The sequence below is a fragment of the Ilyonectria robusta genome (assembly GCF_021365365.1).
Source record: "Ilyonectria robusta strain PMI_751 chromosome Unknown BGZ61scaffold_17, whole genome shotgun sequence".
Taxonomy (NCBI): domain Eukaryota; kingdom Fungi; phylum Ascomycota; class Sordariomycetes; order Hypocreales; family Nectriaceae; genus Ilyonectria; species Ilyonectria robusta.
This window is the reverse complement of record NW_025764451.1, coordinates 125,561-151,238: the sequence shown is the minus strand read 5'-3', so window position 1 is coordinate 151,238 and position 25,678 is coordinate 125,561. Positions and strand designations below refer to the sequence as shown.

Here is a 25,678-nt window from a genome sequence, read left to right as displayed (position 1 = left end):
GTGATGGGTCATAGTTGACAGCGTTGGACGCGTTGGACGACACCCAGTATTTTGCTCTAACAGCGTGGGCGTCGCGTTTGTCTCGGGCTGGATCTCTCGCAGCGAGAAGGTCTTGGTGATTTCCAATTCATGTGTCCACTCGTCAAGGTTTGCGGCCTCATGTCTCTCCAGGTCCAGGAGTAAGTGTTTCGCGGGTTACCACAAGTCACATATCTTAAGACACTCTTGACGGAATGTTCAATCTCTCTTGCGATATCTATATGCTAAGGCTCGATATCATGGACTCCAGCTGAAGCATAATCCCATCGTATATAGCCTGTTGTAATTGAGGCTTGCTCAGGTCTTTGCCACAGCCAAAGTCGCACTCGAGAACCTTCTGGGTCATCTCTTGATACTTCGGACCAAGTGGACATGCTTGAGATGCCATCCGCCGAACTTGCAGGACATCATTCGAGTCAACGCGAGCCCAACGCCCGATGGCCAGCAATGCCACACCAAGGTTGTAAACCGTAGCATTGTGAATCCCATGGACTAACTTTGCGTCTTCAAAGGACTTTAAGTCGCCAGCTGTGTCCACTTCCATAAGTTCTCCTGCAGATCTCTGTGACCAATCAACACTTATATGCAGTGTCTTCAATGAGGCAGCAAGGTCAGAGTCCTGTTCGAAGAAGTACAGGTCCTGCAAGCCCCAACATTCCCCGAGCCACGGTGTTGAATTGAATCGCAATACAGCAGAGACTAGACGCAATGCTAGCTGAAGTTGCTCGGGAACAGAGATCTCCTCACTGCGAGGGCGTGCGAGTATTTCATCCATTCGCGTCAGTCCCGAAGATTTAATATCCCTCTTGCAGACGCTTGGATTGCAGACGCCCTCGCAACATGGGAAGAATGAGTGTCGATACTCGTTATGGGCCCACGAGTCCAAATATCCAATACACGTAGCAGTGTGGGCTTTTTCTTCATGACATCTTTTCCGAACAAGTCCCGAGTGATGGTGGGCATCCTTAGGAAGCAGTTTCGAGCAGAAATGCTGGGTGTTTTGAAGGTCCAAGACCATTGCGCTTGACGATTCCGTCAACGTCAAATCGCTTATACTTTGGCTGGCAACTTCATCTGCAAATCCTACAACACGCCGCCGCTTTCGAGAGGTCTTGTCGAAATCCGGACACGTCGCAAAGAAACTCGGGCTTAGGATCATTGTGGCCGTTGATTTGACGTGGACGGTGATCATGTTTGCCAGTACCAGACTGGGTATCGAAAACGCGGTTAATGGTGTATTCTTCCCTTTCTCTGGCTTGGATTCGTTCTCAAGACATGAAATAGTCAAATCTAACTGGACTTCATCAGGACGTTTAGTCTCGAGGAAAAGCCTGACCATGTGTCGAAAATGGGCTGAGTCCGGTGTTGACCAGGCAGTGCAAAATGCCTTGTGAAGTGCTTGGGAAGCTTGCCTCGTGTTCAGGTAGTAATTGAAAGTGTGCTTGTGCAGTTTCTGGACGGAATACGGATAATGCAGGAATGGGCGCGTACGCGTCATGGGCTTGCAAAGTTCACCCATCTGCTCACGGAGGAGCTTGAGGTCGTTGTTGCTGTCTCGGAGTTCACCGGTCCATTTTTCGAACTTGGACTTGTCAAAAAGGATGACTATGCGATCTCTCACCCTTCTTACTGTGTCCTTGAGTCGCTCATCCTAGAGAGACATTGCTTCATCAGTGTCCGGATTGTGGGTGAGGCGGTCGCTATCCTTACGTGTTGCTTTTCTTCATCCAAGCAGTTGAAGCATTCCAGGCCTTTTTGTAGATTGGTGATAATCACTTGGATGTCTTCAATAATTTCCTTGAGCGATCGGGTGTTGTCTCCAAGACGGTCCACCATGTCATTATCCAAGCTGGGACTCTTCCATTTCTCGTGTCTGCCATCTTCAACCATATCCTGGACCAAGGATTCATCGTCCAGGACCAGGCGGAGCACAAGGTGGACCTCGTTGAGAAAGAATTGCCTCTGGCGGTCAAAATGCTTTCGCACACGGTCAACCTCTCTGGAATAGTGACGAAAGGTTTTGAGCTTCGAGTAGGTGGATTTGTACACCTTGAGCGAGCCGCCGAGAAGAGGGACGACGCCCACTGTGAGCGAAACCGGATCCATCTCTGTAGAGGTGCAAAGATTCTACGACGAGATTGAAATCTGGCCCATGGTGCGAGATTATCCAACATGTCACAAGGCAGAACAAGGCGCAGTGCGGCTGAGACGGGCGGGGTATCGTATAGCGAGGATTATCTTTGAGCCGCAGCCTGATTGATTCGTCGCCTGATTATCCCTCAAGCCTGGCCATCGCGACTCTGAAGTTTTGTCTGTTTTCATCTCAATCTCACAAGATGAAGAGTCCAACAACAAAGAACCCAAGGACGAGCCCAACGCCGGTGCATCCTCCAATGTCCGCGTTTGCGGGGTCTCGCGATGTTACCAGGGCCATCCACGAATGGCGGGACGAAAGCATCTCCAGCAGCTATTGGGTGGGCGATATCAGCGCCAACGCTCGACTCTGCAATGCTGTGCTCATGTTCTACAAGGAAATACTTCGCCATATATCCAAGGAAGTTGACATAAAAAAACCTGTTCGCATGAGTCTTGAGCGCACGTATTCGCTCATGGTTCTGTGGTCAGACGCATGGGGCGTTACAGATGGTTCTCTGGACGAGATCTTTGCCAAGTCACGAAAAGTTCGGCGATCTTCTCTTAAGATCTTGTTGAGCATCGCGAACGCATTGTTGGAAAGTAGGTCACTATTTCGTGGTGCTCACAACATCCCCACGTTAATCCTTGCAGCAAATACGGGGGTACACCACCGCTAACTGAACCGACAGGACTCACACCTCTTGTTGTCAAAGACAAAGTGGAAAGGCTGGATATGGTGGAGCCACGTCTCACCGCCATGACTGCAGAAGCGTCCTATCTGATCCATGATGCCACTGACACAAGTTCCGACTCTTCGAGCGATGGATCTTCGGACTTTGGGCTAGATACTATTGACGAAATTGTCGAGGATTTACGAACAGATGTGCAATGTCTAACGGAGCTAAACCCTCTCATAAGAAACCCTGTCTTTGATCGCTCATCACAGAAGCAGAAAGAGCCTGAGGTGGCTGATTGGACCCCTCAAAAAGCGTTCTGTGACAAGATTGAGCAACGGTTCCCTCGAGCTGATCATTCACTAGTCCTGGGACTGGGATACGCAAATTGGTGGAGATTCCAGACTTGCCAAGAACAGCGACTCAAAAATGAGCATGCCGAGCAGGCCGAGCAGCAGCAACTTGGTACGGCCAAGGAGGATCATGAAACGGTCGCTGACTCAAAATTCCACGATTCAGGCCTGGGCACATCTTTGCCAACAGAGAGCTCTTATGCCGAGACGATAATGACCTACAGTGGCTCTAATGGTCAAAAGACACGTATTCCGCCACTCACCGATGAGGCGAAGCGAGGGGAGGCTTTTCCCTGTGTCGCCTGTGGCAAAGTTGTTCGAATAACGAATAACTCGGCATGGAAGTGGGTGTCCTTCTTGAACTCTGCTTGTAATTCTATCAAAACTAACCTGAATATTTAAGGCGCCATCTGTACTCGGATCTCCAGCCGTACCTGTGTCTTGAGACTAAATGTGGAATGCTCGCTTTCCACAACCGCAATGAATGGTCAACACATCTTGCCCTTGAGCACTATGAGCCCGACTGGGAACCTGAAACATGTCCGTTATGCTTCGAAACCACCGGACAAGGGCAAATAGCAATCACACGTCATTTGGCCGGCCATCTTGAAGAGATTTCTTTATCAGCTCTGCCAATTAATGCGGACGAGGACGGCGAGGAGGCCAGCTCAGAAGCAAGTCTTCAAAGTTTACAAGACCACGACTCTGACGCCGACTCCGACCCAGAGATCCATAGCACAACGCTGACCCGGAAAACCAGCGCCTGTGACAGATGTTGCGGGCTCAAAATACGATGCACTACGGACTTATCACAACCCGATGGGGAGTGTACGCCATGCAAAAGTAGTGGGAGCACATGTGTCAGGAGGCTAAAAGAACTTGACAATGAATCTTCTACAATCAAATGCATTTGTGGAAACCCAGAACCTGACGATAACACTATTTACTGTCCCTCGTGTGCAACTTGGCAGCATATCGACTGCTACTACAACGACTACCCCGAGCAGGCACTGAGGGAAAGCTTTGAACACCTTTGTAAGGACTGCAATCCACGACCACTGGATATCTCTGGAGCACGGAGAATGCAAGAGTTAAAGACTGCTACCAAAACAGATGATAAGACAAAACCACCAAAAGTGGATATCAAGTCAAGCTCTGAACCTTGGGAAAAATCGCGAAGTCAAAGACGGAAGGGGGGCAGGGCTCCTACCGGTACTTGGATCTGGGACTGTGTAAGTGTCTCCCCACCGAGCGGATGATACTAGTCTGGATACAAAACTCACAACCCATTTAGTGCAATTGTGGGCAAGCAGGCATCAGAGTCAGTGTTGATCCTTGCTCACGCTGCAGCCAACCTCGCTGTAACTTCTGCTCTACTAAACGATTGAGAGTCCGTTAGCGGTGGAAACGGTCAATAGTCAACACTCGATTCATCTGCTATTCCTGGAGAGGGTGCAAAGAACAGCGTCGCACAGGCGTCTTGCTAGGTCGGCCTGAAGCCGCACTAGACTTTGTATATATGGTCGGATTGATCTGAGGCTTATGTCTCCTAACAGGAAAGCATCTAATCGGATGCTCTGTCGGAGTCGGTCGCAGAAAAGAATGGTAGCAAGTCTTCGACAAGGCCGGACGCAGCCCGTGAATTGGCGAAGTAGAAGATTGAGGTTGGAAAGGATTGTAACTAGGGTCGTAAAAAGTCTCCCAAAGGTCTCTTAAAGTCTCTTGAAATAAAGGCAACGAATTTATTGACTCTAACAGCTAGCTTATTCAGCTCTATGTCTCTCTGACTATTGTGTTGCTCAACGAAGTGCATTGGAGTATAACCTTAATATATAATAACCTTTCCCCCCCACAAAACCTTCGCCTGAGCAGTCAACCTGCAACCCAGAAACCCTCCGCCCCCAATAACTTATACCTGATGTCGAGCCTCCTCTAGCAGCTCCAGTAGCTCTAATTGGTAAGCTCGGAGGTGACGTAGTTTGAGAGGAACTTGAAGGCGGCGTGGAAATGACGCATTAGCGCCCGACCCTGCCGGCGACGCTCGGCGATCTCTCGGCGACGTAGCCCGATGTAGTATCACAATTGATTGACAATGAAAACAATACACCACATGGGCAATAATTGTCTATAGATTCGTGTATATTTATTTGTTGCTAGTTTTCTCTGTACAGATGTAAATTTGTTGCATTTCTTTATCTAAATGTGAGAAAATTTAGATCATAATCGTCTAGCACAGAACATGACAGACTCCAAGATGCTACACGCTCTCACACGTTGTAACATCACGGGCCGTACATCCGTTAATTATTCCCCACAATATGCACACTACTTGACAAAGCCAAAGGTGGTGCGGGTCCTAATACCCGGCTGGACTAGTAATACACTCTCTCGGATTGGCCACCGCCACAATGCACACCTGGATAACATCCTGTCTGCCGAGCCTGACACCGTTCCTACTCACCGAACAACAAGTAGAAACACATGGCTACCAAGCTATACAAACAACATCAGCGAGTCCTCCTACTTCTCAGAGTAGATAAAAAACGGCTTCCTTCAGCGAGTACTTTTCATCTACAATCCCGGTCCATTAGCTCAAAGGCACGTTCAACGATGAACCCTCAACCCGTCGACGCACCCCTCACCACATCGGCAACTTTCCTCGTTGTGTCGGCCACACACACGCCCGATTCGGTCCGCAAGATCCGGAAGGCCTTGTCAAAGGTCAGTGACATTATCAAGAATGTCTCTATTCGGAGTCCCACTGCCAACCTCAGCTGCATCGTCGGCATTGGGGCCTCTGTTTGGGATGGTCTCATGAAGCTCCCCCGGCCAGCTGAGTTGCATCCGTTCCCGGAGGTGCGAGGCGCTGCTCACACTGCCGTTTCCACGCCGGGAGACTTGATCTTTCATATCCGGTCTGAGAGGAGGGACTTTTGTTTTGAGTTTGAGCGGCAGCTCATGGATCTGCTTGGAGACGCAGTGAAGATGGAGGACACGACTATCGGGTTCCGATATTTTGATGCTCGGGACTTGCTGGGCTTCATTGACGGCACCGCAAATCCAGTCGGTTCTGACGTGGAGGACAGCGTCCTCATCACCGAATCAGACGACAGACCCGCAGCAGGAGGCAGCTACATCGTCGTTCAGAAATACCTTCACAATCTGAAAGCATGGCAGGCCCTTTCCACGGAACAGCAAGAAGCCATTATCGGCCGAACCAAAATTGACAACATCGAGCTAGACGATGCCGAGGAAGGCCAGCAGCAAGCACACAAGACACTAGCGACGCTAGAAGACGAGGACGGAAACGAACACGACATTCTCCGGGATAACATGCCGTTCGGGTCGCCAGGTTCTAGCGAATTCGGCACGTACTTTATTGGATATTCACGCAAGCTGTGGGTTATTGAGAAAATGATGGAGCGCATGTTCATTGGAAATCCGCCTGGGTTGCATGATCGCATTCTTGACTATTCAACGCCGGTGACTGGGTCGACCTTTTTTGCTCCGACTGCAAGTGTGCTGGAACAACTTGACTAACAGGGTTGGCGGGCATGGTATGAAGAATCTATACGTAAGCTTCTTTAATGTTGGCGATAGTCAGGGTTTGATTTGTTCACTACTCAACACCAGGGCCGAATCTTAGTTGCACTTGTACTATTTGAATAATACGAAACCCATCTCCGTTCATCAATTCGACAGGTCCTCCGAAGCCAACGACAAGTCAATTTTTGTTCAAAAGTCTCCACACTGCCATGTTTTGTATCTTCTGGAGCCACCGGTTGAGCGCCAACTCATCAATCAGATCATTTATCTGACCCCCTTCGCTCTCCCTCTTCAGCGACACGTCCTCTCCTCCCCGTGGTTGGTTGTGCTGGCTGAAGTCCCAAGCAACCTTCACACACACTGCCTTTTCGAATCCCACTTCACTTTTGCAATCGCCTCGTGTGGGTTGTTGCAAGTGTCATGGAAAGCTTGGGCATCCCATTCTTGTCGTAGACCGGCACCACCATCACCGGCCGCTCTTGAAGTTGAATGGTGAAGACTTATCTGGTGAGTGTGTTGCCATTGACAAACCTCTTGCCTCTGATCTGAGGGCCCGAACCCTAGTCGCAACTATGAGCCGCTCGTAAGCAGCGTCATCTCTAGCAACTGTGCCCTCCTCCGGCGCACATCCGTCAGCAGACAAGCTGGGATTGTCGCAAGCCCCGAGGTATGGAGAAGGCCCTTTTCCCACGTCAAACTTGACGTACTGCATCCGCGCTGAACGCCATTGTGAAATCTTTGTACCATGCAGGCATTGACCCGCTAGATATAGCCCATGGCCCTTCATATCGTCCACAGGCGAAGGAAACGCGAGGTTTCTGCGAATATTGTGAAAAATGCGCTGGTCCAACCCATCTTCGTCGAGATGCGCAAACGCCTCTTTCCTTTGAGCTGCATCGAAGGTAGCTAGGCCCATCCTAAATATTCTGAGCCCTCTCATAGAATTTGCCCATCTGGAGAGCACATGGTGCCATCTCATCGTGTGCTTGTACACGACAGGACTCGAGTGTGCGGCTATGAGGTCGCGTGTACTAGCTTGGTGAGGGTTTGCGCCCAATGCCGTACGGTTCATACCCAGATCACGAGACTGGAACAGAATGGGACAGTCATCGAGATAAAGCTCTTCCAGTCCGTGGCTACCGTTGTTCTTGCCGACAGATGCGAACCAATCAATCTCCCATCCTTCACTGAAGACATACTTGCCAAGCGCCAGGACTTTGAGCCGTGGAAACGGCGAGTCGCCTCCGGTCTTTCGGAAGTCCATCATGGGAAACCAACCCCAATAGCCCTGGTAGTAAAGCGACAAAGATCGCAGATTCTCACCAAGGCTTGGGGATAACCACGTTTGTGGCAGGTTGTCGAACATTTCGTATTTTTCCTCAAAGAAAACAGATCGTTCTGGCTCAGCGGAATCAATCTCGGTAGCGAGGACGAGTTTGAGATCCACAAGGCTGGATAGACACAAAAACTTCTTCCAGGCTTCAGATGAATAGAAATAAGAATCATGGTAGTCGGCCAGATTGGAAATTGTGAGTTGCTTGATTTGTAGGACCTGGTCTGAAGGGATACCTAGATCATCGTTGGGGTACTCGGGCTCGTATCCATCGAGATCCACCAGCTGGTCGATCTCGATTTGCTTTCGCTGCGTCCAAATGCCCGTAATGCAATGGAAAATGGTGTCAAGCACGCTGTATCGGAAATCCCAAGATTCCTCAATTTTCACTGAGGAGCGTCCCCGAATGCTATCGCCACAGAACTCATTGAACCGCAGATGCAGTGCAGTAATTTTACTGAAGCAGCGCAAGTACGGAAGCGCGTTCAGGAAGGGACTAGGGATATCGTAGGTCCCGTTGGCGTGGTATTCGAACCCAGGGCCAATCGAGGTGTTGATTGTGAGTTCTCGAACAAAGCCGCGAAGTTTGGTTGACTTGGCGATAGTGGTGAATCGCTCCGCCGATGTGCCATAAGCCTTGAGGTGGAGAGACTTGAAGGCGTACGGCAATGCTATAAGGTTCAGCTGGGATGACGTGAGCCTTAAGCAGAGTAGGCCGTCCTGTGCCGATAAGTGAGAACATATCGGTTCCCAAATCTCAGGGAGAAGCGGCAAAGTGTCTCGGAATATGTCACTCATTGCGGAGGCAGATGTTTTTATCATGTGAGGGGTTGAAGAGGCACAGAGAGCTGAAGGCATCTTGTCATCTTTTATCACCTGACAAATCTCACCCGTGGCCGGCATCCAACCGAGATTTATCCACCCGCTGCCTGCTTACCTATGAGGTAGCAGTCTTTCTGTTGCCCAACGAAGTGAATTAAAGTAAGATGACCTTCATGTATAATAACCCAACCCAACCCAACCCAACCCAACCCCCCCAACACACACACACACACACAAAAGTTTCGCCTGTCAACCTTCAGCCCAGAAACCCTACGCCTCCGGATATCTCATCAAGCAGCCTGATGCCGAGCCTCTTCTAGCAGACCCAGCAGCTCTAATAGCTATATTCTATTTCAGTCTAGCTTTTTTAGTCTTTTTTTTATTTAGTCTTATGATTGTATACTTTATAATTATATTTTAAAAAATATTAAAGTTATTTTTTTATTTTAATTTTATAGTCGTAAATTAATTTTCTCAAAGGAACAGATGGAAGTTAAATTAGTATAAAGTAAGTGGAGTTTGTGAATATTACACTAATACAACTCTCACCTAGACTGCGGTTAGAAGGGAGACTAGGCGGCGAGGCATGCCAGACCCGGAAGTGCGGATAAGTTGTCTCCGAGTCGCCAAGGAAGTGTACGAAAGGCAAGCTGGGGATGCTCCTATTTCTCTTGTTCAAGAGTGACAATCAGAGTAAAGATATTGTAGATAATGAATGAATGCAAATTCTACAAATGTTTAACACTACTAACCATCATCATAATGCCTGGCGAAGGTTCTCTTTTTCAACTACCCACTCGCCATTCTTCGGAAAGCCTGGCGCGTCGCTCGAAGATCCATCCCATCCTTCGGCCATGTACGCAACTGCGCAAAATTTAGTCTCAAGTTCAATTTGCTAGTCACATTGGCGATCTTACCGGCTAGCAATAACCCGGCATTACCTGGCATAAATGGAGGTGGTGTTCCACCATCCCCGCCGCGAATGGCGAATCCTAGCAAGCGGTCAGCCCAGCTGTATTTTGTGACGTGGACCACGCCAGAGCGTTGCGGCGCGGCTAAACTTACCAGCATCATCAAACTTCCAATAGTCGTATGCAGTCAAGTGATGAATGGCTCTTTCCGGGTTCCCAATTCGAGCTGAGTTGATTGCCAAAACCGGCCGGCCCCAACCGCGAATTTTGGCGTCAGGCCAAATGTCCCAGATTTTGTCAGCCGTCAGCCGTGCAACTTCTTCATCAACAGCGGAAGCATCTGGGAGGAATCCCTTCATCATGTTGAGGCTGCGCGGGTCGCCGATAAGTGCAGGATCTTCCCACCAAGAGGCATTGAGACCTTCATAGACCGTATATAACCCATCGATCTGCGGCGGCTTAGCGAGGCGGCTGGCAACATCTGACCAGGAATCGGGAATCGACCGCCCCAGCCTCTTTTTCCACTTGCAGGCTACATCGAGACCGTATCGCCAATAAGCGATCTCATAAGCGAGATTGAGAGTCTGCGTAGGAGGTGTATTTTCTGTGACTCCATAGGCTCTAATTGACGTTAGTTGGGATTTTCTTAGTTTATGAAATGGCTCTTACGGGGGGCCAAGGTCATAGTATCCAGAGGATTGATTATACCACGCGTAGGAAGCCATATAATCTGCAGTGGCTTCTAGAATTGGGTCCCAGCGTTGCAATGTCCGCTTGGTCGGCTGTGCCTTATAAGCCAATTTGGCCATGTACATCGGATGTGGCTACAAAAAACACGACACATTAGTCTTCAACTATGGCCTTGAGGTATTGAGAGAGATGCAAACCTGTTGCCACAGAAGCAGGCCATTGATAGTACCAGGTGAGCTTCGACCGGTAAGGATTTCGGTCATTTTCGGCCACCGGGCGCCTTTCCATCCCATCCTTCTGGCCCTATCCATTGAACTTGGCAACAGCGACTCATACAAGGCTGGGAAGATATTGTGAAAGTATTTTTCCCGGCCCCATGAGACCCAATGAGCACAATGCCACAGAACCATCTCCATGTGAAATTTGCCTGTTCAAAGTTATTACAAAGTATTTCAACGATGAAGAAAATTATTCACCACTCACCATACCACCCATTATTCATGAGACCACTCTCTTGGGGCGGTTGCCCCGTACCTGCACTGTTAACTCGGACATGATACTGAGACTGGATTATACGGCGTTGAAGCTCGGTCGCGTTCGGGTTGGAAGACTGCGTAAGATCAACAAAACCGCCCTCTTTCCAATAGTCGTTCCAATCGCCACGGTTTTTCTGCATAATCGCCTTGGGAGTGTCTGGGACTGCTTTGAAAGGTGAAAAATGAGCAGTGAAAGACAACTGCGTCGTCTTTGACCCATGAACCGACTGAGAAAGGGTATACCGGTGAGCGGTGATTGCATCCGAGTTGGCAGGCTCCAATCTGTCCAGAGAAAGAGGAGACTTCTTGGGCCAACGCAAGTTGACGAAATATTTGGTCTCCTGCATCTCGTGTCGAATATGTGCCACATTTTCCGAGAGCTGACGCACAATACTAGTCGTGTGGTTGGTTGGGAAGTTATAGACACCGGCAAATACTTCATACTTGTATGTTGTGGTATGAATTGGTGGGTAAGGGAAATCCATTTCCACCGCTAGGTCGCCAGATTGAACCAGCTCGGATTCAACTTTAAAACTGACGGCATCCGAAGCGAAGTCGCCTTGGGTCACGATCCTGACGTCGAAGCCGTCAACCTTAAAAGTAGAGGTAATCGTTCCATTCCAAAGATCAAGTTTTTGATATGTGTCTGAGATTTTGTCGGCTTTGAGAGTGTCATTATTATACCTCAGCCCGATTCGACCAAGGTTGACGCGATTGGGATTTCCAATTAACCATTGCGTTACATCGGGGAGGGCTGGGTCGGGAACTTCGTACGAGACATTGCGTCCATGAGTGAGTACAGGCACTCCTGTATAGTCATTGATACTGCATTTTGTCACTAGTGAGTATCAGAAAACTTTCAATAAAGAAGGGTATAGTACCTGCCCTTTGGCATTGTATCGTTATGCCACGCCCAAACAGACATTGTATTGAACGGGAGATATGTCTGCATTCCTGTAGTATCGACAGAGAAGGCAAAATTGCCATTACCTACTTGGAGAGGTGTTGTCTTATTGTCGATAAGGCTGGTTCGCACGACATTATTCTCCGATACAATACGGTGCCTTCGATACGTGAGTTTGCCATGAGCTGAGTCAAAGGTTACTTTAACCTCACCTATCAATTTTTCCATGGACCATAGAGGCCAAGAGCACCCATGAGAGTATTGTAGTGATAGCCATCACGGGTCTAATCTCGCCGTAAACGTAGATGATAGAACCAAAGTATTCAGGCGAGGCGACCATATGCTTTGTTTGATTCGACTAGATTATGAAATTGAGCATCTGTTCATGTTTATTTAATGACCTCCACGGCTAAAAGGCTCAAGCCCCGCAACATGGGGATTATCCTTTTGCGGGGAGGCCTAGGGTTGCTCAATTGAAGTCCTCATTGGTGGGGGTTTTTGACCATCTCACCATTATGCACTCGAATTCGGCGAGGGTCGCCGTAATTAATCCCGTTTGCTCAAGGGAATAAGGAGGATCGTCGGCGACGGAGGGTGTGATCAGTGTGCCTCATGCATGGCTCAGACCACAAAGCGCTGATCCCCCGCACGGGGGAAATGAACTCCTCCAATCAGATCATTATAGAAACCACTCGTCTAGTGAAAGACGGCGCATATTTGTACCCTTGCACACGAAATTAGAAAGGAGATGATTTCTGTCGTGTTCTGCTGGGCATTTCTACATCGCCATTTATTCGTAAAGTGAATCTACCATATATCCACATTCTGCGCCAAAGAAAATATTTGAAGTTTAAGTTTGCTGCCCAGGCTTCTGTTCTATATTGGTAGCTATCTTCTTGATACTTGTGGAGGTTCTGTTACCTCAGGAGATCCCTGTAACGATTGAGAAAAATTCTGACACTCTCTCGAATCTCTTATTATATCTGCTTGTAGAAAGAGGCGTGAAGTGGCTGTTTATGGTTGTTAATATCTATATGAACTAAGAATATCTTGATCCGTATTCATGTTTTAATCCCCTAACCCACCAATAATAAAACATTGAACTAGGTGGAGGACCTTTCACCTGTACCTAGTTACCGGCGCTGACCACTGTGACGCTCATATTCAGTAACCTGGAGTGCATGACCTAGAATTACACTGTAAATTGTTATTAAGTCGGTGTAAACAATCAAAACGCCTAGCACAGACAATGTTACGGGAGCTATTACCACCACCCGATAGTGGCCATTGCGACCTTTATGGCTCAACAATAATAAGATGAGCCGTGTTTATCATCAGAACTCATCGATGCCTGGAAGCGTAAGATGACTGTGATATATAGTAGGTCTCCCTTGATTGATCCGTTAGAATGGATTCGTGTGATGAAGGTTTACGGGGCAGGGCTTGTATGCGAAAGCGTAGCCGTGGACTCCGAAATGAGCTCGGCGGAGTCGAGGTCCAGTCTTGGCCAACTCTTCATTTTTGTTGAACCTTTTCTTCATGACAATTTGTCATGAACTGCGATGAATTCATTTTGCTTTGCCATTTCCCAACAGTTGTGCCCTGCAAGCTGCACCACGGTGAATAAATCATTCGGTTGCGCTTGGGCTCCATGGACCGTAGTGAAGGGTATGACAGCGTCAATCTAAAATTCGAACCTCCATGTGAGCTTTTCAACACTGAATTCAAGTCTAAATTCACGGTCCGAGTTAATTGCTGTGAGAACAGCTGCCTCCACTGCCAAGACAAGCTGAGGCGGACAACCATTCGACCTTATGGTGCCAAGATTCCTTGGCCCGCTAAACTACGAGCGCCACTTACAGTTGTGGCGGTCAAGATGACGGCAAGCCATTAGGCATATTCAACATGCAATTATACCATGATTTGAAGACATGCAGAGGCACCGTCCGGCTGTCCTATAAGATAGCTGAAGGATAGCTTTGTAGCTCAATCCGACGACTTCAAGTCAATACAAACCTCTCATCATCATCATTCCCCAAAAAGAAACGTTCAAATGAGTCTTCCTGACGAAGCAAACATCATCACCGGCGGTTGCTCATGCGGTGCAATCCGCTATCGCCTAGCAGTTCCGTCCATCCAGGACCGTCCCCAACATCCCATGTCTCCGCCTTCTTCTGGTGTGCGCCTCCCGCAAGCTCTCACCTGCCACTGCAACGACTGTCGTCGTGCCACCGGTTCTTCGCTGGCCGTGAGCGTCATTGACATCCCGGGCCCGATGCTGACCGTGTCGGCCCTCTCCTCGTCATCCGAATCTACCATTGTTTCTGGCCGAATCTTGGACGTCATGGCCGATGACTACGACGCTGAAAAAGCCGATTCTAATCGGCCTCCATATATCCCCGCCATGGATGTCCTTCGAGCTACTCAAGAGAGCAAGACATGGGTGCGTTTCTTCCATAGCATCGATTGCGGACCTGACTGGTCTCGTAGCTTCTGTGGTCGTTGTGGAACTCCGGTTTGTTTCCACTTCCATCTGCTGCCTGAGTTCTGTCACGACGGAAATGTACCTGAGGATGTCACGGACTTATTTCATGTTAACCTGGGGACGGTGGACCGGAAGTTCTTGGATCTCAACTGGTTCGCTCCTAATGTTGAAGTCTACTTCAAGAATGGCACGCCATTCAGTAAGATGGTTTCTGCGACAGCCAAAGGACTCAAGAATGTTACCAAGTTGCAGGAGTTTGATGGAGTGGTGGAGTATAAGGAGCTGGAAGAACTGGGGGCGTAACTGGAACAAAATATGGAGGACGATTGAAGTCGCCACTCCCAAACTACCTTCGTGCTAGTGATAGTCCATTTATCTGATTCTTTCCTTTATTCTCAGTTTGCCTCCATACCCACGATAGCAACGATCCTTGTAACTCTAGTTAGCAAGCCGAAGGGCGATCTACGATGCTGTATCCTCGGGGTTTTGCTCAATAACAAATTGGGTTTGGCAACGGTAATGCGCAGAACCATTTGATGGACTCAAGCAAAAATAACACTGCACTCTTGAACGACGAGTAGTTCCTTTGTACCTTTATATCATATTTAAGGTGTTTTAGTTTATGATCCTCTAAGCGTGTTATCACAAAGTGAGTCGCAAAACTTAGGGATTCGACTTGGGGCGAGAATCGATCGGTGGAGGATCCAACGTGCTGAAAATTATTCTATCATGTTTCGTGTGCCTGTCCAACGCCAATGCTGTTCTATGCCCAAAATCGCTCAGAATCTATGACCATCAATCCTCGCTTTGTTGTCTCCGGTTCTCGGATCTGTTTTCGTTCCTCCGTGGACGTCCATTAAAGCTTCTGCCTCCTTGGCTTAGCGACCACCTTCGTTCTTTGATCACCTGCGAGGACTCTCTGTCCAGCAGATGACTGCCTCCAATAAAATGCCATAGGAAAAGGACTATCTGCATCCTCCCAAAACCCTCCACCACCAACTGCTCGTCGCTAGTAGTCCCTGGCCTTGATTTCCTTCATTATTTCGTCGACTTGTCTGTGTTCTGCTGTGCGCTTCTCCCACTTCATCTTTAAAGCATTAAAGTCGTCGCCGATTAATGCAGGCAGAACAGCGTCTGGACCGGACACACCCATTGATTTAGCTGACAGAGGTGCAAACAATTGTATGTATGCGTCAATAGTCAGAAACGGACTGTAGACAATTGTTTCTCCATCAATCATGCTGCCTGCCTCTCCAAGATCGGATGCGGAGGGTGTCTTGAGTACCCGGATGCCGAGGCTTCCGAGGAACTCTTCGTCTGTCTTTGTGAAGTTTGGATCTTGAGCATAAAGCGCAACTGCGTCATTTTCGCTTGAGGACGCGTCTAGATACGAAGCGATATTAAGGAATATGACGAGTTGCTTAATGCGGCGTGTTTGGTCCTTGGATGGTCCAAGACTACCAAGACCCAAAGATACCACTTTGGTCACCCTCGGACGGCTTTTGGCTTGCAGCATGATTTGGAACGATCGCGATAATGTCGATTGATGGAATAGATTTTTTGCTTCATTATAGAGAATTTCCAGTTGTTGAAGTTGTTTCGACGAATTTCTTCCCTTTGCCGCGCGGATTTTCGGGCCTGTAGCAGTGGCTGAATTATGCTTCACACGATGCGTATAGTGCGGTGCAAATGATCTATCCCCTAAAGTTTTCATGTAAGGCCCAATGCTCGTAGCGGCAAATTAAGAAGTTAGACAATCGTACTGTTGCTAATGTCCCAGCTCGCTGCGGGGGTCATTGTACTTGTGAGAGACATCGTAATCACAGTGTTTCGGTAAATTCCAGTGCTAGGTTGTTGAATTAATTCACGCCGACAGGGCAATTTTGGCAGGCGGGAGAGCGTGGCGAGACGATATAAGAAGGTGTCAAATTGATTTACGCCTCATCCGTGTGCATAACCAGAATCTCTGCAAAATTGATCTCTCAATATATAGATTCTCAGCGCGTATTATCCAAATGGGACATGCAATTCTTGGCACGCTGACATCATTGTCGGCTTTCTAATCCACGCTCGGTGTTCGGCATTTGCGCTCATCCGATGGCCCCCACTGGCCCTCAGAGTCACACCAAACTTCCTATCTGGGCTCGCCGGGCTTATTAATTGTCAAACTCGGTCATTCGACTGAATTAATAATGCAGGGTGATAAATCGCCAGCCCCTGTCCTCATCGTTGCCTTCAGCATTTTCTGCCATCTTGGGATTTATCGGAGTCCGGGAATGCCGAAACTTCACAAGGCGCAGGATATTTTTGTACTTTATGTCTCGCAGAGGCCCCCTCAAAACATTGGTGCACGCTAGAAAGCATGACCATTTAATCGGTACCCTTTTAGCCACCTTTTCTTGCTATGTTGAACATGAACGGATTCAAGACATAGTGATAAGCTGAGGCTCCAATGATAACTAGGATAGCTATATGAGACAGACGGTCTGTCGCAGGGGCGATCACCTCTGTCCCGTATGCCTAGTATCTCAGGCGTAAAACGGGACAAGTCGGAACAAGGGTCCGACCTTGGGTCCACCAACAGAACCATATAAAAGATGGCATTGAAAACCCACAAAAAAAATGAAACTACAAAAATAAAAACATACAACAGCGAGGATTCCCCGGTCGTCACCGACCCGAGTACTAATTCGCCGCTTCTCAGCTTGACTAAGGGAGAGCGGACGGGATCCCGTATTTTCTAAGAGCTATGGTCGTATGTGCTTGGAGGAGACGTGAAGCTGTCTTATAGACTGACGGGAGATCTCGTCAGATATAAAGAACAACTACGTACAGACTTTTCTGCCAATCCTCAGTTGTCCCATTCAGTCAGTCCTCTCTTCAGACTAGATTGCCGCTGTAGTGGGCTATATGTAATTATGTTTCACCTAACGCAAAGCCAGTTATTTGAAGGCTATGTTCTTTGGGTTAGTACGTTGATTCAACTCGAGGTCCTTTGTCATCCGAGCTCATGTCAATCCAGTGGCTAGGCCATTGATAGAGAATACCACCTGGTGCCCTTGTAACTCTTCAATTCGTGGACCCAGATCGATGAACCCAGCTCGCTTAGCGTGAAGGGACATCCGAAGCTCACGACTATCCGGAAAAAAGTGAGGAATAATACGGCAAAGAACCCAGGCAATAAAACTACCATTTTAGACGAACCATTCACCCCGTATGTCCCTTATTGAAAACCAAGAGCTGCTCCATGCATCATCACCCTGGCAGTGAGACATGCGGCACCACCACGCTACAGCTTCCTCCCCACCAGCCTACTCATCGCGGTTAGATCGTCCAGAAGCGGACCCCTTCTAAATATATCGTGCAGTGTTTTGCTGCGTTTTAATGCAAGTTTCCGTGGCCTATATGGCCCAGCACTGACTGGACTAAACAGCAGAGTGGATTCACCTACATCTAGTTCCGGCAATTTTCGGATATTATGTTGCCCCATCAGCACACCCGCCTCATTTGGTTGCCGTTCCCAACTCGCTAAATCCAACGATGTGTCATGTTTTTGCTCTTCGCTAATTGATCTCATTACTAAAAGTCATCCCATCAACTCACTCGTTACTCTAGGGACGTGCTGAAATAAAGAGGGCCATACCCTAGTGGGGCCATGTTGTGGACCTTCATTCAACCTTGCTGGAGTTGAGCGCGTGGCGAGTTGGCTGGACGTGTCTGTTTGGCACATGAGAACGCGTCGCTGCAAATCGATGCCGATAAGATGACGACAATCGAGAATCCCAATCATAAGTCTTCGGCCACCGGTCCGGAGCTGACGATGTCAAAAGCCGGTATCAAACTCGACCCCAATGACGAACCCGAACGAAGTATCGAGGAGGGCGAAGCCCAGTTTCATCGCCTCGGGTGGAAACGACTGGCCCTCATTTTGATCGTTGAAGCCATCGCACTTGGCAGTCTGAGCCTTCCGTCTGCCTTTGCCATCTTGGGAATGGTCCCCGGCGTGTTGATGTGCGTCTTCCTGGGTCTTGCAGCCATGCAGGGCAGCTACACCATTGGTGAAGTGAAGCTCAAGTTCCCCCACGCAAAGCATTATGTCGAGATAGGCCGGCTCATGATGGGGAACTTCGGCTATCACCTCTTCAGCATTGCCTTTGTCATCCAACTGATCCTGGTGGTTGGCTCGCACTGCTTGACTGGGAAGATTGCATTCACAACTATTACAGAGAGTAATATTTGCTCTCTAGTCTTTGGTGTTGTGTCTATGGTCATTCTGCTACTGCTGGCTATCCCTCCATCCTTCTCTGAGATTGCGATCCTAGGATATATAGACTTTGCTTCTATTATCATTGCTATTGGAGTAACCATGATTGCAACAGGCATCCAATCATCCAACCAACCTGGCGGTCTATCTGCAGTCCCTTGGTCTGCATGGCCAAAGGCGGATCTCTCATTCCAAGAGGCATTCTCAGCTGTTACAAATATTGTTTTTGCATATGCCTTTGCTATTGCCCAGCCGTCCTTTATGGATGAACTCCACACGCCATCAGACTTCAAAAAGTCAATCCAGACTATTGCTGTTGTTGAGATTGCCATCTACACATTGACAGGCGCAATCATCTATGCATTTGTCGGCCAGGATGTTAAGTCACCCGCACTGCTGTCTGCAGGCCCGCTTCTCACGAGAGTTGTGTTCGGCATCGCGTTTCCTGTCATTTTTATTTCAGGCTCGATCAACACTACGGTTGTCTGCCGGTATATTCACGGGCAGATGTACCAGCACTCTGCGGCTCGATACGTCAATACCAAGAAGGGCTGGGCTACTTGGCTTACACTTGTTGGCCTGGTTTCTGTCTTTGCATGGGTTGTGTCGGAGGCGATTCCCATCTTCTCCGACCTATTATCTATCATCTCTGCTCTATTCGTTTCCGGGTTTTCTTATTACATTCCACCTATTATGTGGTTTGTGCTTCTCAAGGAGGGCAAATGGTATGAGAGAAAGAACCTCATAGCCAGCATCAGCAATGGCATCGTGTTCCTCATCGGGATCGTTGTTTTCTCATGCGGAAGTTATGCTAGTATAGCGGGATTGGTAAGTTCACCTACGCTCACATTCTTCTTGTCTTCTCGCTTTTCATTTCAAAAATTGTAATTAACAACGTTTCCAGGTTACCAAATTTCGCGACGGCGCCGTTGGTATGCCATTCACGTGTGCTGCCCATTAGAAGATCTCAGCCCAAACTCTGGATACGATATCCTACCATGTATCAATAGCATAATCGATGTACAATACACGAGGTGACAGCCTATTGCTCGACTCATCTTCAAAAGTCTAAAAACAGCATAGAACCAATTCCTGCGAAGACATTCCTTCATATTTTACTGGAAGCGCCGTCGTCTTGACTAAGCCCTACATTACTGGGTCCGTCGACTGCTACTCTCGGAGAGTTTACCGTGATAATGTGACTCCCCCTATCTCGAGACTTTTTTTACGGTCTACGCATCACTTTGTTCTATCCGGTTCTTTTTCACTTCGCCGAGAAAATAGGCTGAAGAGGATGTGGATAACTCTGCATAACGGCCTTTATTGTGCATACAAAAGCCTGATGGTTGCGTATTACTTCTAATACAGCCACAGGCGTTCTGGGTAGGACATCATTCCTGTGTCAAAAATATGTATTTCTCTGCGATGGCGACGGCCTAGTCCGTATTAAGCCGGCTAATAGCTGCTGACCTTCAGGATTGAATTGAACCAAAGGTAACGACAGCCTCCCAGTGCCCTCGCCTCTCAACTTATCGCATGCTTCGTGTTGACCGCATGCTTCGTACCCGAGTCCCGCTAACCATCAATGTCAGTCGATGTGCCAACTTCTCGGCAATTGTTCAAGTCATTTTGGACCGAGTCGAGTTTTCCTTGTGTCCGAATAAACGCATCTTTTCCTAGGGCCAATCTGAGCACCTTGCCTTTCAGGTGACCTGATGCCCCTTCGCCAGTAGCAACCTCGAAAATGATGTTGACTGCCTTCTGAGGATCCCCGGGCTGCTTTCCATCGGCGCTCTCGAACTTTTTGACTACGTCTTCAACAACAGTCCCCTCGTATCCGATGTCGATGGGAATGTCGTTTATGGTGCTGGCGTTCAAAAAGTTGGTTCGGAATGCGCCCGGCTCAACAATCAAGACTGAAATGCCGAATTCCTTCATCTCCTTGGCCAAGACTTCGCTCAGCCCCTCTAGGCTGAATTTGCTTGCCGCATAGAGTCCACAACTCGGGAGGCCATCCTGGCCGGCCACACTGCTAATGTTGATAATGGTTCCGGATCGGCGAGCCCTCATACCGGGCTGCACAGCTTGGATGGCGTAAAGTGGCCCAAATAAGTTGGTTCTAATCTGAGTCTCGGCTTCAATTTCACTGTGATCGAATTAGTCAAGGCTCTTTTTGAGAAAGATAGGTCCGTACGTGAAGAACTCGATTGGCCCTAGGACAGAGTAGCCAGCATTGTTGACGAGGAAGTCAATATCACCAATTTTCTTCTCGGCCGCTTGCACTTTTTTGATGATGCTCTCCCGGGTCTCCGTCATGTCCAGCTGAATGACATATCCCCCGGCCTGCTCAATGGAACGGATAGCCTCCGCGGACTTTTCCAGATTGCGCGCTGTGCCAATAACCTTATGGCCGGCCGCAAGAACCCTTAGGCTGAGGAGAAGGCCGAGGCCATTTGATGCTCCGGTGATGAACCAAACTGGAGTTGCCATGGTGAAAATGGAGAATGGGGATAAATGTCAAAGGTTCTCGAATGCGGCAATGACCCCGAAATATATAAGCTATTAACAACCACTGGATGGGTTAATTATGCATATCCCCAAGCCCCCCACCTCTACCCCGGGCCTCCGACTATTACTCTTCTCCGGATTTATTGTCTTTCTCCGTTAATCCCGCCTTCGTTAGCATTCTTTAATGGGATGACGTCGCTGACCCATACATTTTGCCCACAACTTATCGCCTAACGCCGATAAGCCTATTAGCTATCATTTGTTATTGTTGTAACCTATGCTATGATTCAAGGAATAAAACTGAACAGAAGGTTCGAAAAGAGGAGTCAGAAGAGGGTTATTCGCTAGTCTAGCGACCACCCAAAACTGCGAATTTCTCGCCGCTGCCTCCACTTCCTCAGCCAGAACTCAGACTGACACTCCTCATGTCCACGAGGCAGCCATCTGTAGGCACTGATTTTAGCAATTAAATTGCACATACAGCAAGAAAGGCCACAGCACCCTCAAGTCGTCTTTTGTGATCGCCACGAGACAGTCCAATATGAGACATCCCAGTGAGTTTTGATCTAAACGTAACTATGTCAGCAGAAGCTTAGCATATTTAAACAACATGAGTTACCAGAATCCGAATAAATTCTGTAAGAGAAAGTATGGAAACTCAGTGGTATCGGCCCCCAATAGTCAGATGGGCCGATACCATCTTACGCAGAGTGATAGTGGCAGGGATGCAAAGTGTCAAATTACAATGATGGCTAGACTATAGCAGCTGGTCCGCCATAGACCGGATACCGAAATTGTAGAGGGAAATTTATTCCACGTTGCCACAGTATCGAATCAGGGGACCAGGATAGACAGCCACCCCATCTATTTCTTATAACACACATTGTGCAGGGACTCAACTGGGCACTTAGTTTACTATGAGGGCTTGGACTAAACATCTTAATTTCTTGATTTCTTCATTATATTATATGCAACGCCATCTCTAGATCCCATTCTTAATGCAGGTATTAAAAAAAAAATTCCTATATCATTCATCATATCCATATCGTTCATTCGCACTCATGCCTATTTAGGTAGCGGAATCGGCTGGATCGACTGGGGGTTCCTGAAGATGTTCTTCGGGTCATAGACAGCCTTGATTCCCTGCAGCTTCGGCAGGTTCTTGCCCCAGTACAGCTGCGGTCCGACATCTGCCGTCATCTGCGAGTCGGCGTAGTTGGCGTACATACCCCACTTGCTGGTGGACCAGGGCTTGGTGATGCTCTGGCGGAAGCCCTTCAGCAGGTTGAAGCCGTCGGACGGGTATTGCTGGCCCTGCGGCACGCTGTCGTAGAGCTGAAAGAGCAGCATCTTGTCGCGGTGGACGAAGGCCGTGTCGGATGTCTTGGGCTTCGAGACGGCGGAGTGGTCGCCGCCGATGAGGTCCATCTGCATCCACCAGTTGTGGCTGGTGGTGGCGCCTGTCGTGGAGATGTAGTTGACGAAAGACGTAAACTGGTTTGCAGAGACGGTAGGGACAATCATGCTGGTGGCGTAGAATGTGTCGTGGGCGTTGTAAGAGGCACTGGTCGGGTTGATCTCTACATTTCCAGCAAAGTGGGCAACCAAGTCGAGCCATCCGACAGTCTGGGCATTAACTTGAACTCCCAGCGAAGTCAGGAGAGGCTGGATAGCTTTGCGAAGGCCGGCCTCGTCACCGACGTACGTGCCGTCGAGGCTGTAGCCATTCTTGGAGATGAAGGCCTGCATGGTCAACTCGGCAGGCATCGTCTTTCCAAAGTCCTGCACCGTCTTGAGCCCGCTGGCCGCCGTCTGCTGGTTCCAGTTGAGGCCGATGTCGAAGTAGGTGAGCTGGGTGGGAGCGGCAAAGGTGTTGAACTCGAGCTCGGCGACGATGCCGAAGGAGGAGCCTGCTCCGCGGACGGCGAAGAAGAGGCCGGAACGCTCTGTTGCTGAGCAGTGGACGACGCTGCCGTCGGCGAGGACGACGGTGGCTCCTTTGATCCAGTCTAGAGCGAGTCCGTACTTGCGAGAGACCATGCCGTAGCCTCCGTGGAGAGCATGTCCACCAACACCAACACTACAGTTGTTAGTGTCTTCTTGACATTATTTTGAAGCTGATAACTTACCCTGGGCACGTGCCGTGCGAAATAGCCCGTTTACCTTGGTTGTACAGCTCAGTCGCGACATGACCAAGACGCGCACCGGGCTGAATCTTGGCCGTGTTGTCCTTTGTGTTCAACTTGACGCTGAACATGCGGTCCAGCTCGACCACCAAGTGGCCATCGTCACCGCCAAAGCCCCACGACGTGTAGCTGTGGCCACCGCTCTTGGCGCTGATCTTGACGCCGTGCTTGACGCCGCACTTGACGGCGGCCGAGATGTGCGCAACCGTCGTGGGCACGGCGATGGCCACGGGCTGGTACTGCAGGCGCAGGTTGTACGCGGTGCCGTCCTGCGTCCACTCGGCCGAGCCCTTGACGTCGATGGGCACCTTGGAGCTGGTGAGGCAGCTGGTGATGGCATCGCGCTTGGTTGGCACGGCCGACGCCTGCAGAGCGAGGCCGGCCAGGAGCCACGAGAGGCGAGTGAGGAACATGATTGCAACGGAGAAGCGAGAGTGAAGACGCGGCGAGAAGACGAATGCGTTGAGCCAAGACTCAGTCTGATTGAGAGCGGCATCATGGTCCCTTAAATTCAAGCTTGTTTTGCGCTGTGCCGCTATTCTAGTCCACAGACCGTATTCCCAAAGGCCGTGGGTGAGACCCGCAGGAGGCGGGCTGTGCGGCGCCGTATACGAACGCTTCGTTTCCCACTAGCATCGTCGCACGGCAATTTTGTCCCGAGAGCACCAACGAAGAGCCGTGTCTTGGTGTTTCTGTTTTGGTGGGAAAAAGCCACACTCTGACTTGGGTGAATTTGGTGAAGACTCACCACCCTTCAGCTGCAGCCACGACACAGGAAAAGACTTCGGTCAGCATGCCAATTCGCAGCCATTCGTACCCAAACGCAAGGGGGCAATTTCCGCCGTGCTCGATGCAGTGGCCATCAGCTAGCGTGACGAAATGACGATGGACAGCCGTTAGCTCGGACCCTATATATAGCCTAGAACATGATGTCACGGGCCTGCTAATGCCAGACATGTAACGCTAATTTGCTGCCGTGCTGTCTTCAGGCGTGTCCGCGGAGGGCCTAGACCCTGGCCTTTCACCCTTCAGCCCCGGAGTCGCCGTGAGAAGATGGGGAAGCCGGTCTGGCCATTCACCGCCAGCGAGGAACTAGAGTAGCGGCCGTGAAGCAGTGAGAAAATAAGATGCATTTAGCACGCTGGCCAGAAAAGCAGACTAGGCGCGTGGCAATACCGACACCAACCGGAGACGATCAGTGACGCTCATGTCGAGATCGCCGCTGACCTGAGACCTAAAGCTGAGCGATACGGGCAGGGCGGCCAGTCGTTGAGCATCCAGCCAGCTCCAACTTACACGGCAGATGGGGCCTCCGACTTCTATTGGGCTCGGTGCATTCGGGACCTATTTTCTCCCACAACGTTGCACCCAATGTGCACTGCTAATGCAGGGGTCCAAAGTCCCGACGCTGACGAGAATGCATCCCTACCACCCCGGCCAATCGTTCACCCGCAACTTCGGGGCTGAGGTTGCACGGAGGGCGACTTCGTGAGTGTAATTGGGCCGCAGAGAGGCCATTCAGTCGCGCAGCCCTATTTCGGGGCGACGCCTGGGTTGTGAGCGGTGCGTGATGCGTCTCGGGAGGATCACTTGTGCATTGTCTCACGGGACACGGCTGGAGACGTTACAGTCACACGCAATTTTAGAGAACGGGAGTTTTGGATTACGGATCAGGGGTCCAGGACATAATGCGTGCGTTGTCTTCCATTCCAATCTTCACTGTTTGGCAGTTGTGGTGGGAGAGCTACCCTACACCACGCCCGAACCAAATCCCAAACAGGTAGTTACTCTGCGACTGATCGATCCGCGAAGCTTACAGTGACATGTAACTAAAAATATCAGCCGGGTTCTTTGCATGCATCTTGTATATTTTCGCCTTCACGTCGTCGTGTGGCCCCAAGCGTCTGAGTTCATCGCTCCCTCTCCCTAGTAAGGCCCACACGATCACGTCGCAGCCGGTGACGAAGGGTTTGATGGCAGTCATGTCAAAGGCCTCGCCCTTGACCGGTTAGACGCGCGAGGGTTCGGCTCCGGAGGCGATGACCTTGGTTGGATCGCAAATATAGCCGCGGAGGGAAATGTAATAGTTGATGAGCTAGGGTTCGTAAAATCTTGAAAGGCATTGTCTTTGACGCCAAGAGCACAGCATACAACGGCAGTCTATACCCTAGTAGTGGCTCTAGAACTAACGTATTCTGGTAACATATGGACCCGAATAAAGTGAACAGTTTATAATCAAAAGGCAGCCTTCGGATCAAGTAGACCAAGCTGTTGGCGGCTGCAGATTTGGA

General features: G+C 49.4%; 11 protein-coding genes across 11 annotated transcripts; 5 read left to right on the top strand and 6 right to left on the bottom strand.

The window, feature by feature from the left end:
- Window positions 1-256: 256 nt before the first annotated feature.
- Window positions 257-1,929, bottom strand: BGZ61DRAFT_358661 (uncharacterized protein; the record flags this gene model as incomplete). The annotated part of the gene is made up of 2 exons (XM_046240988.1): window positions 257-1,690; window positions 1,750-1,929. The coding sequence occupies 2 exons, from the start codon at window positions 1,927-1,929 to the stop codon at window positions 257-259; spliced, it is 1,614 nt and encodes a 537-aa protein (XP_046101009.1).
- A 554-nt stretch (window positions 1,930-2,483) lies between these two features.
- BGZ61DRAFT_520060 (uncharacterized protein) lies at window positions 2,484-4,803 on the top strand. Its single transcript, XM_046252432.1, has 4 exons — window positions 2,484-2,775; window positions 2,865-3,546; window positions 3,606-4,434; window positions 4,497-4,803. Exons 1-4 carry the CDS (start codon window positions 2,559-2,561, stop codon window positions 4,599-4,601), a joined length of 1,833 nt encoding a protein of 610 aa, XP_046101008.1. The 5' UTR covers window positions 2,484-2,558; the 3' UTR covers window positions 4,602-4,803.
- Window positions 4,804-5,812: 1,009 nt separating this feature from the next.
- BGZ61DRAFT_535261 (uncharacterized protein) lies at window positions 5,813-6,742 on the top strand (the record flags this gene model as incomplete). The annotated part of the gene is made up of 1 exon (XM_046254254.1): window positions 5,813-6,742. The coding sequence occupies one exon, from the start codon at window positions 5,813-5,815 to the stop codon at window positions 6,740-6,742; it is 930 nt and encodes a 309-aa protein (XP_046101007.1).
- A 472-nt stretch (window positions 6,743-7,214) lies between these two features.
- Window positions 7,215-8,879, bottom strand: BGZ61DRAFT_358438 (uncharacterized protein; the record flags this gene model as incomplete). Its single annotated transcript, XM_046240964.1, has 1 exon — window positions 7,215-8,879. The coding sequence occupies one exon, from the start codon at window positions 8,877-8,879 to the stop codon at window positions 7,215-7,217; it is 1,665 nt and encodes a 554-aa protein (XP_046101006.1).
- A 781-nt stretch (window positions 8,880-9,660) lies between these two features.
- Window positions 9,661-12,184, bottom strand: BGZ61DRAFT_590536 (Six-hairpin glycosidase-like protein; the record flags this gene model as incomplete). The annotated part of the gene is made up of 8 exons (XM_046256635.1): window positions 12,157-12,184; window positions 11,922-12,104; window positions 10,988-11,865; window positions 10,702-10,931; window positions 10,484-10,638; window positions 9,969-10,435; window positions 9,821-9,895; window positions 9,661-9,767 (listed from the first exon to the last, which is right to left on the bottom strand). Exons 1-8 carry the CDS (start codon window positions 12,177-12,179, stop codon window positions 9,661-9,663), a joined length of 2,118 nt encoding a protein of 705 aa, XP_046101005.1. The 5' UTR covers window positions 12,180-12,184.
- A 1,813-nt stretch (window positions 12,185-13,997) lies between these two features.
- On the top strand, window positions 13,998-14,732 carry BGZ61DRAFT_496157 (uncharacterized protein; the record flags this gene model as incomplete). The annotated part of the gene is made up of 1 exon (XM_046250982.1): window positions 13,998-14,732. One exon carries the CDS (start codon window positions 13,998-14,000, stop codon window positions 14,730-14,732), a length of 735 nt encoding a protein of 244 aa, XP_046101004.1.
- A 394-nt stretch (window positions 14,733-15,126) lies between these two features.
- Window positions 15,127-16,414, bottom strand: BGZ61DRAFT_520057 (uncharacterized protein). The gene is made up of 2 exons (XM_046252431.1): window positions 16,193-16,414; window positions 15,127-16,130 (listed from the first exon to the last, which is right to left on the bottom strand). Exons 1-2 carry the CDS (start codon window positions 16,242-16,244, stop codon window positions 15,439-15,441), a joined length of 744 nt encoding a protein of 247 aa, XP_046101003.1. The 5' UTR covers window positions 16,245-16,414; the 3' UTR covers window positions 15,127-15,438.
- Window positions 16,415-18,249: 1,835 nt separating this feature from the next.
- BGZ61DRAFT_359169 (transmembrane amino acid transporter protein-domain-containing protein) lies at window positions 18,250-19,654 on the top strand (the record flags this gene model as incomplete). The annotated part of the gene is made up of 2 exons (XM_046241045.1): window positions 18,250-19,521; window positions 19,598-19,654. 2 exons carry the CDS (start codon window positions 18,250-18,252, stop codon window positions 19,652-19,654), a joined length of 1,329 nt encoding a protein of 442 aa, XP_046101002.1.
- Window positions 19,655-20,268: 614 nt separating this feature from the next.
- Window positions 20,269-21,183, bottom strand: BGZ61DRAFT_358724 (uncharacterized protein; the record flags this gene model as incomplete). The annotated part of the gene is made up of 2 exons (XM_046240996.1): window positions 20,269-20,839; window positions 20,888-21,183. The coding sequence occupies 2 exons, from the start codon at window positions 21,181-21,183 to the stop codon at window positions 20,269-20,271; spliced, it is 867 nt and encodes a 288-aa protein (XP_046101001.1).
- Window positions 21,184-22,131: 948 nt separating this feature from the next.
- Window positions 22,132-23,852, bottom strand: BGZ61DRAFT_395372 (uncharacterized protein). Its single transcript, XM_046242923.1, has 2 exons — window positions 23,331-23,852; window positions 22,132-23,281 (listed from the first exon to the last, which is right to left on the bottom strand). The coding sequence occupies exons 1-2, from the start codon at window positions 23,798-23,800 to the stop codon at window positions 22,267-22,269; spliced, it is 1,485 nt and encodes a 494-aa protein (XP_046101000.1). The 5' UTR covers window positions 23,801-23,852; the 3' UTR covers window positions 22,132-22,266.
- Window positions 23,853-24,569: 717 nt separating this feature from the next.
- BGZ61DRAFT_456361 (uncharacterized protein) lies at window positions 24,570-25,140 on the top strand. Its single transcript, XM_046246507.1, has one exon. It carries the CDS (start codon window positions 24,691-24,693, stop codon window positions 24,877-24,879), a length of 189 nt encoding a protein of 62 aa, XP_046100999.1. The 5' UTR covers window positions 24,570-24,690; the 3' UTR covers window positions 24,880-25,140.
- The last annotated feature ends 538 nt before the right edge of the window (window positions 25,141-25,678 follow it).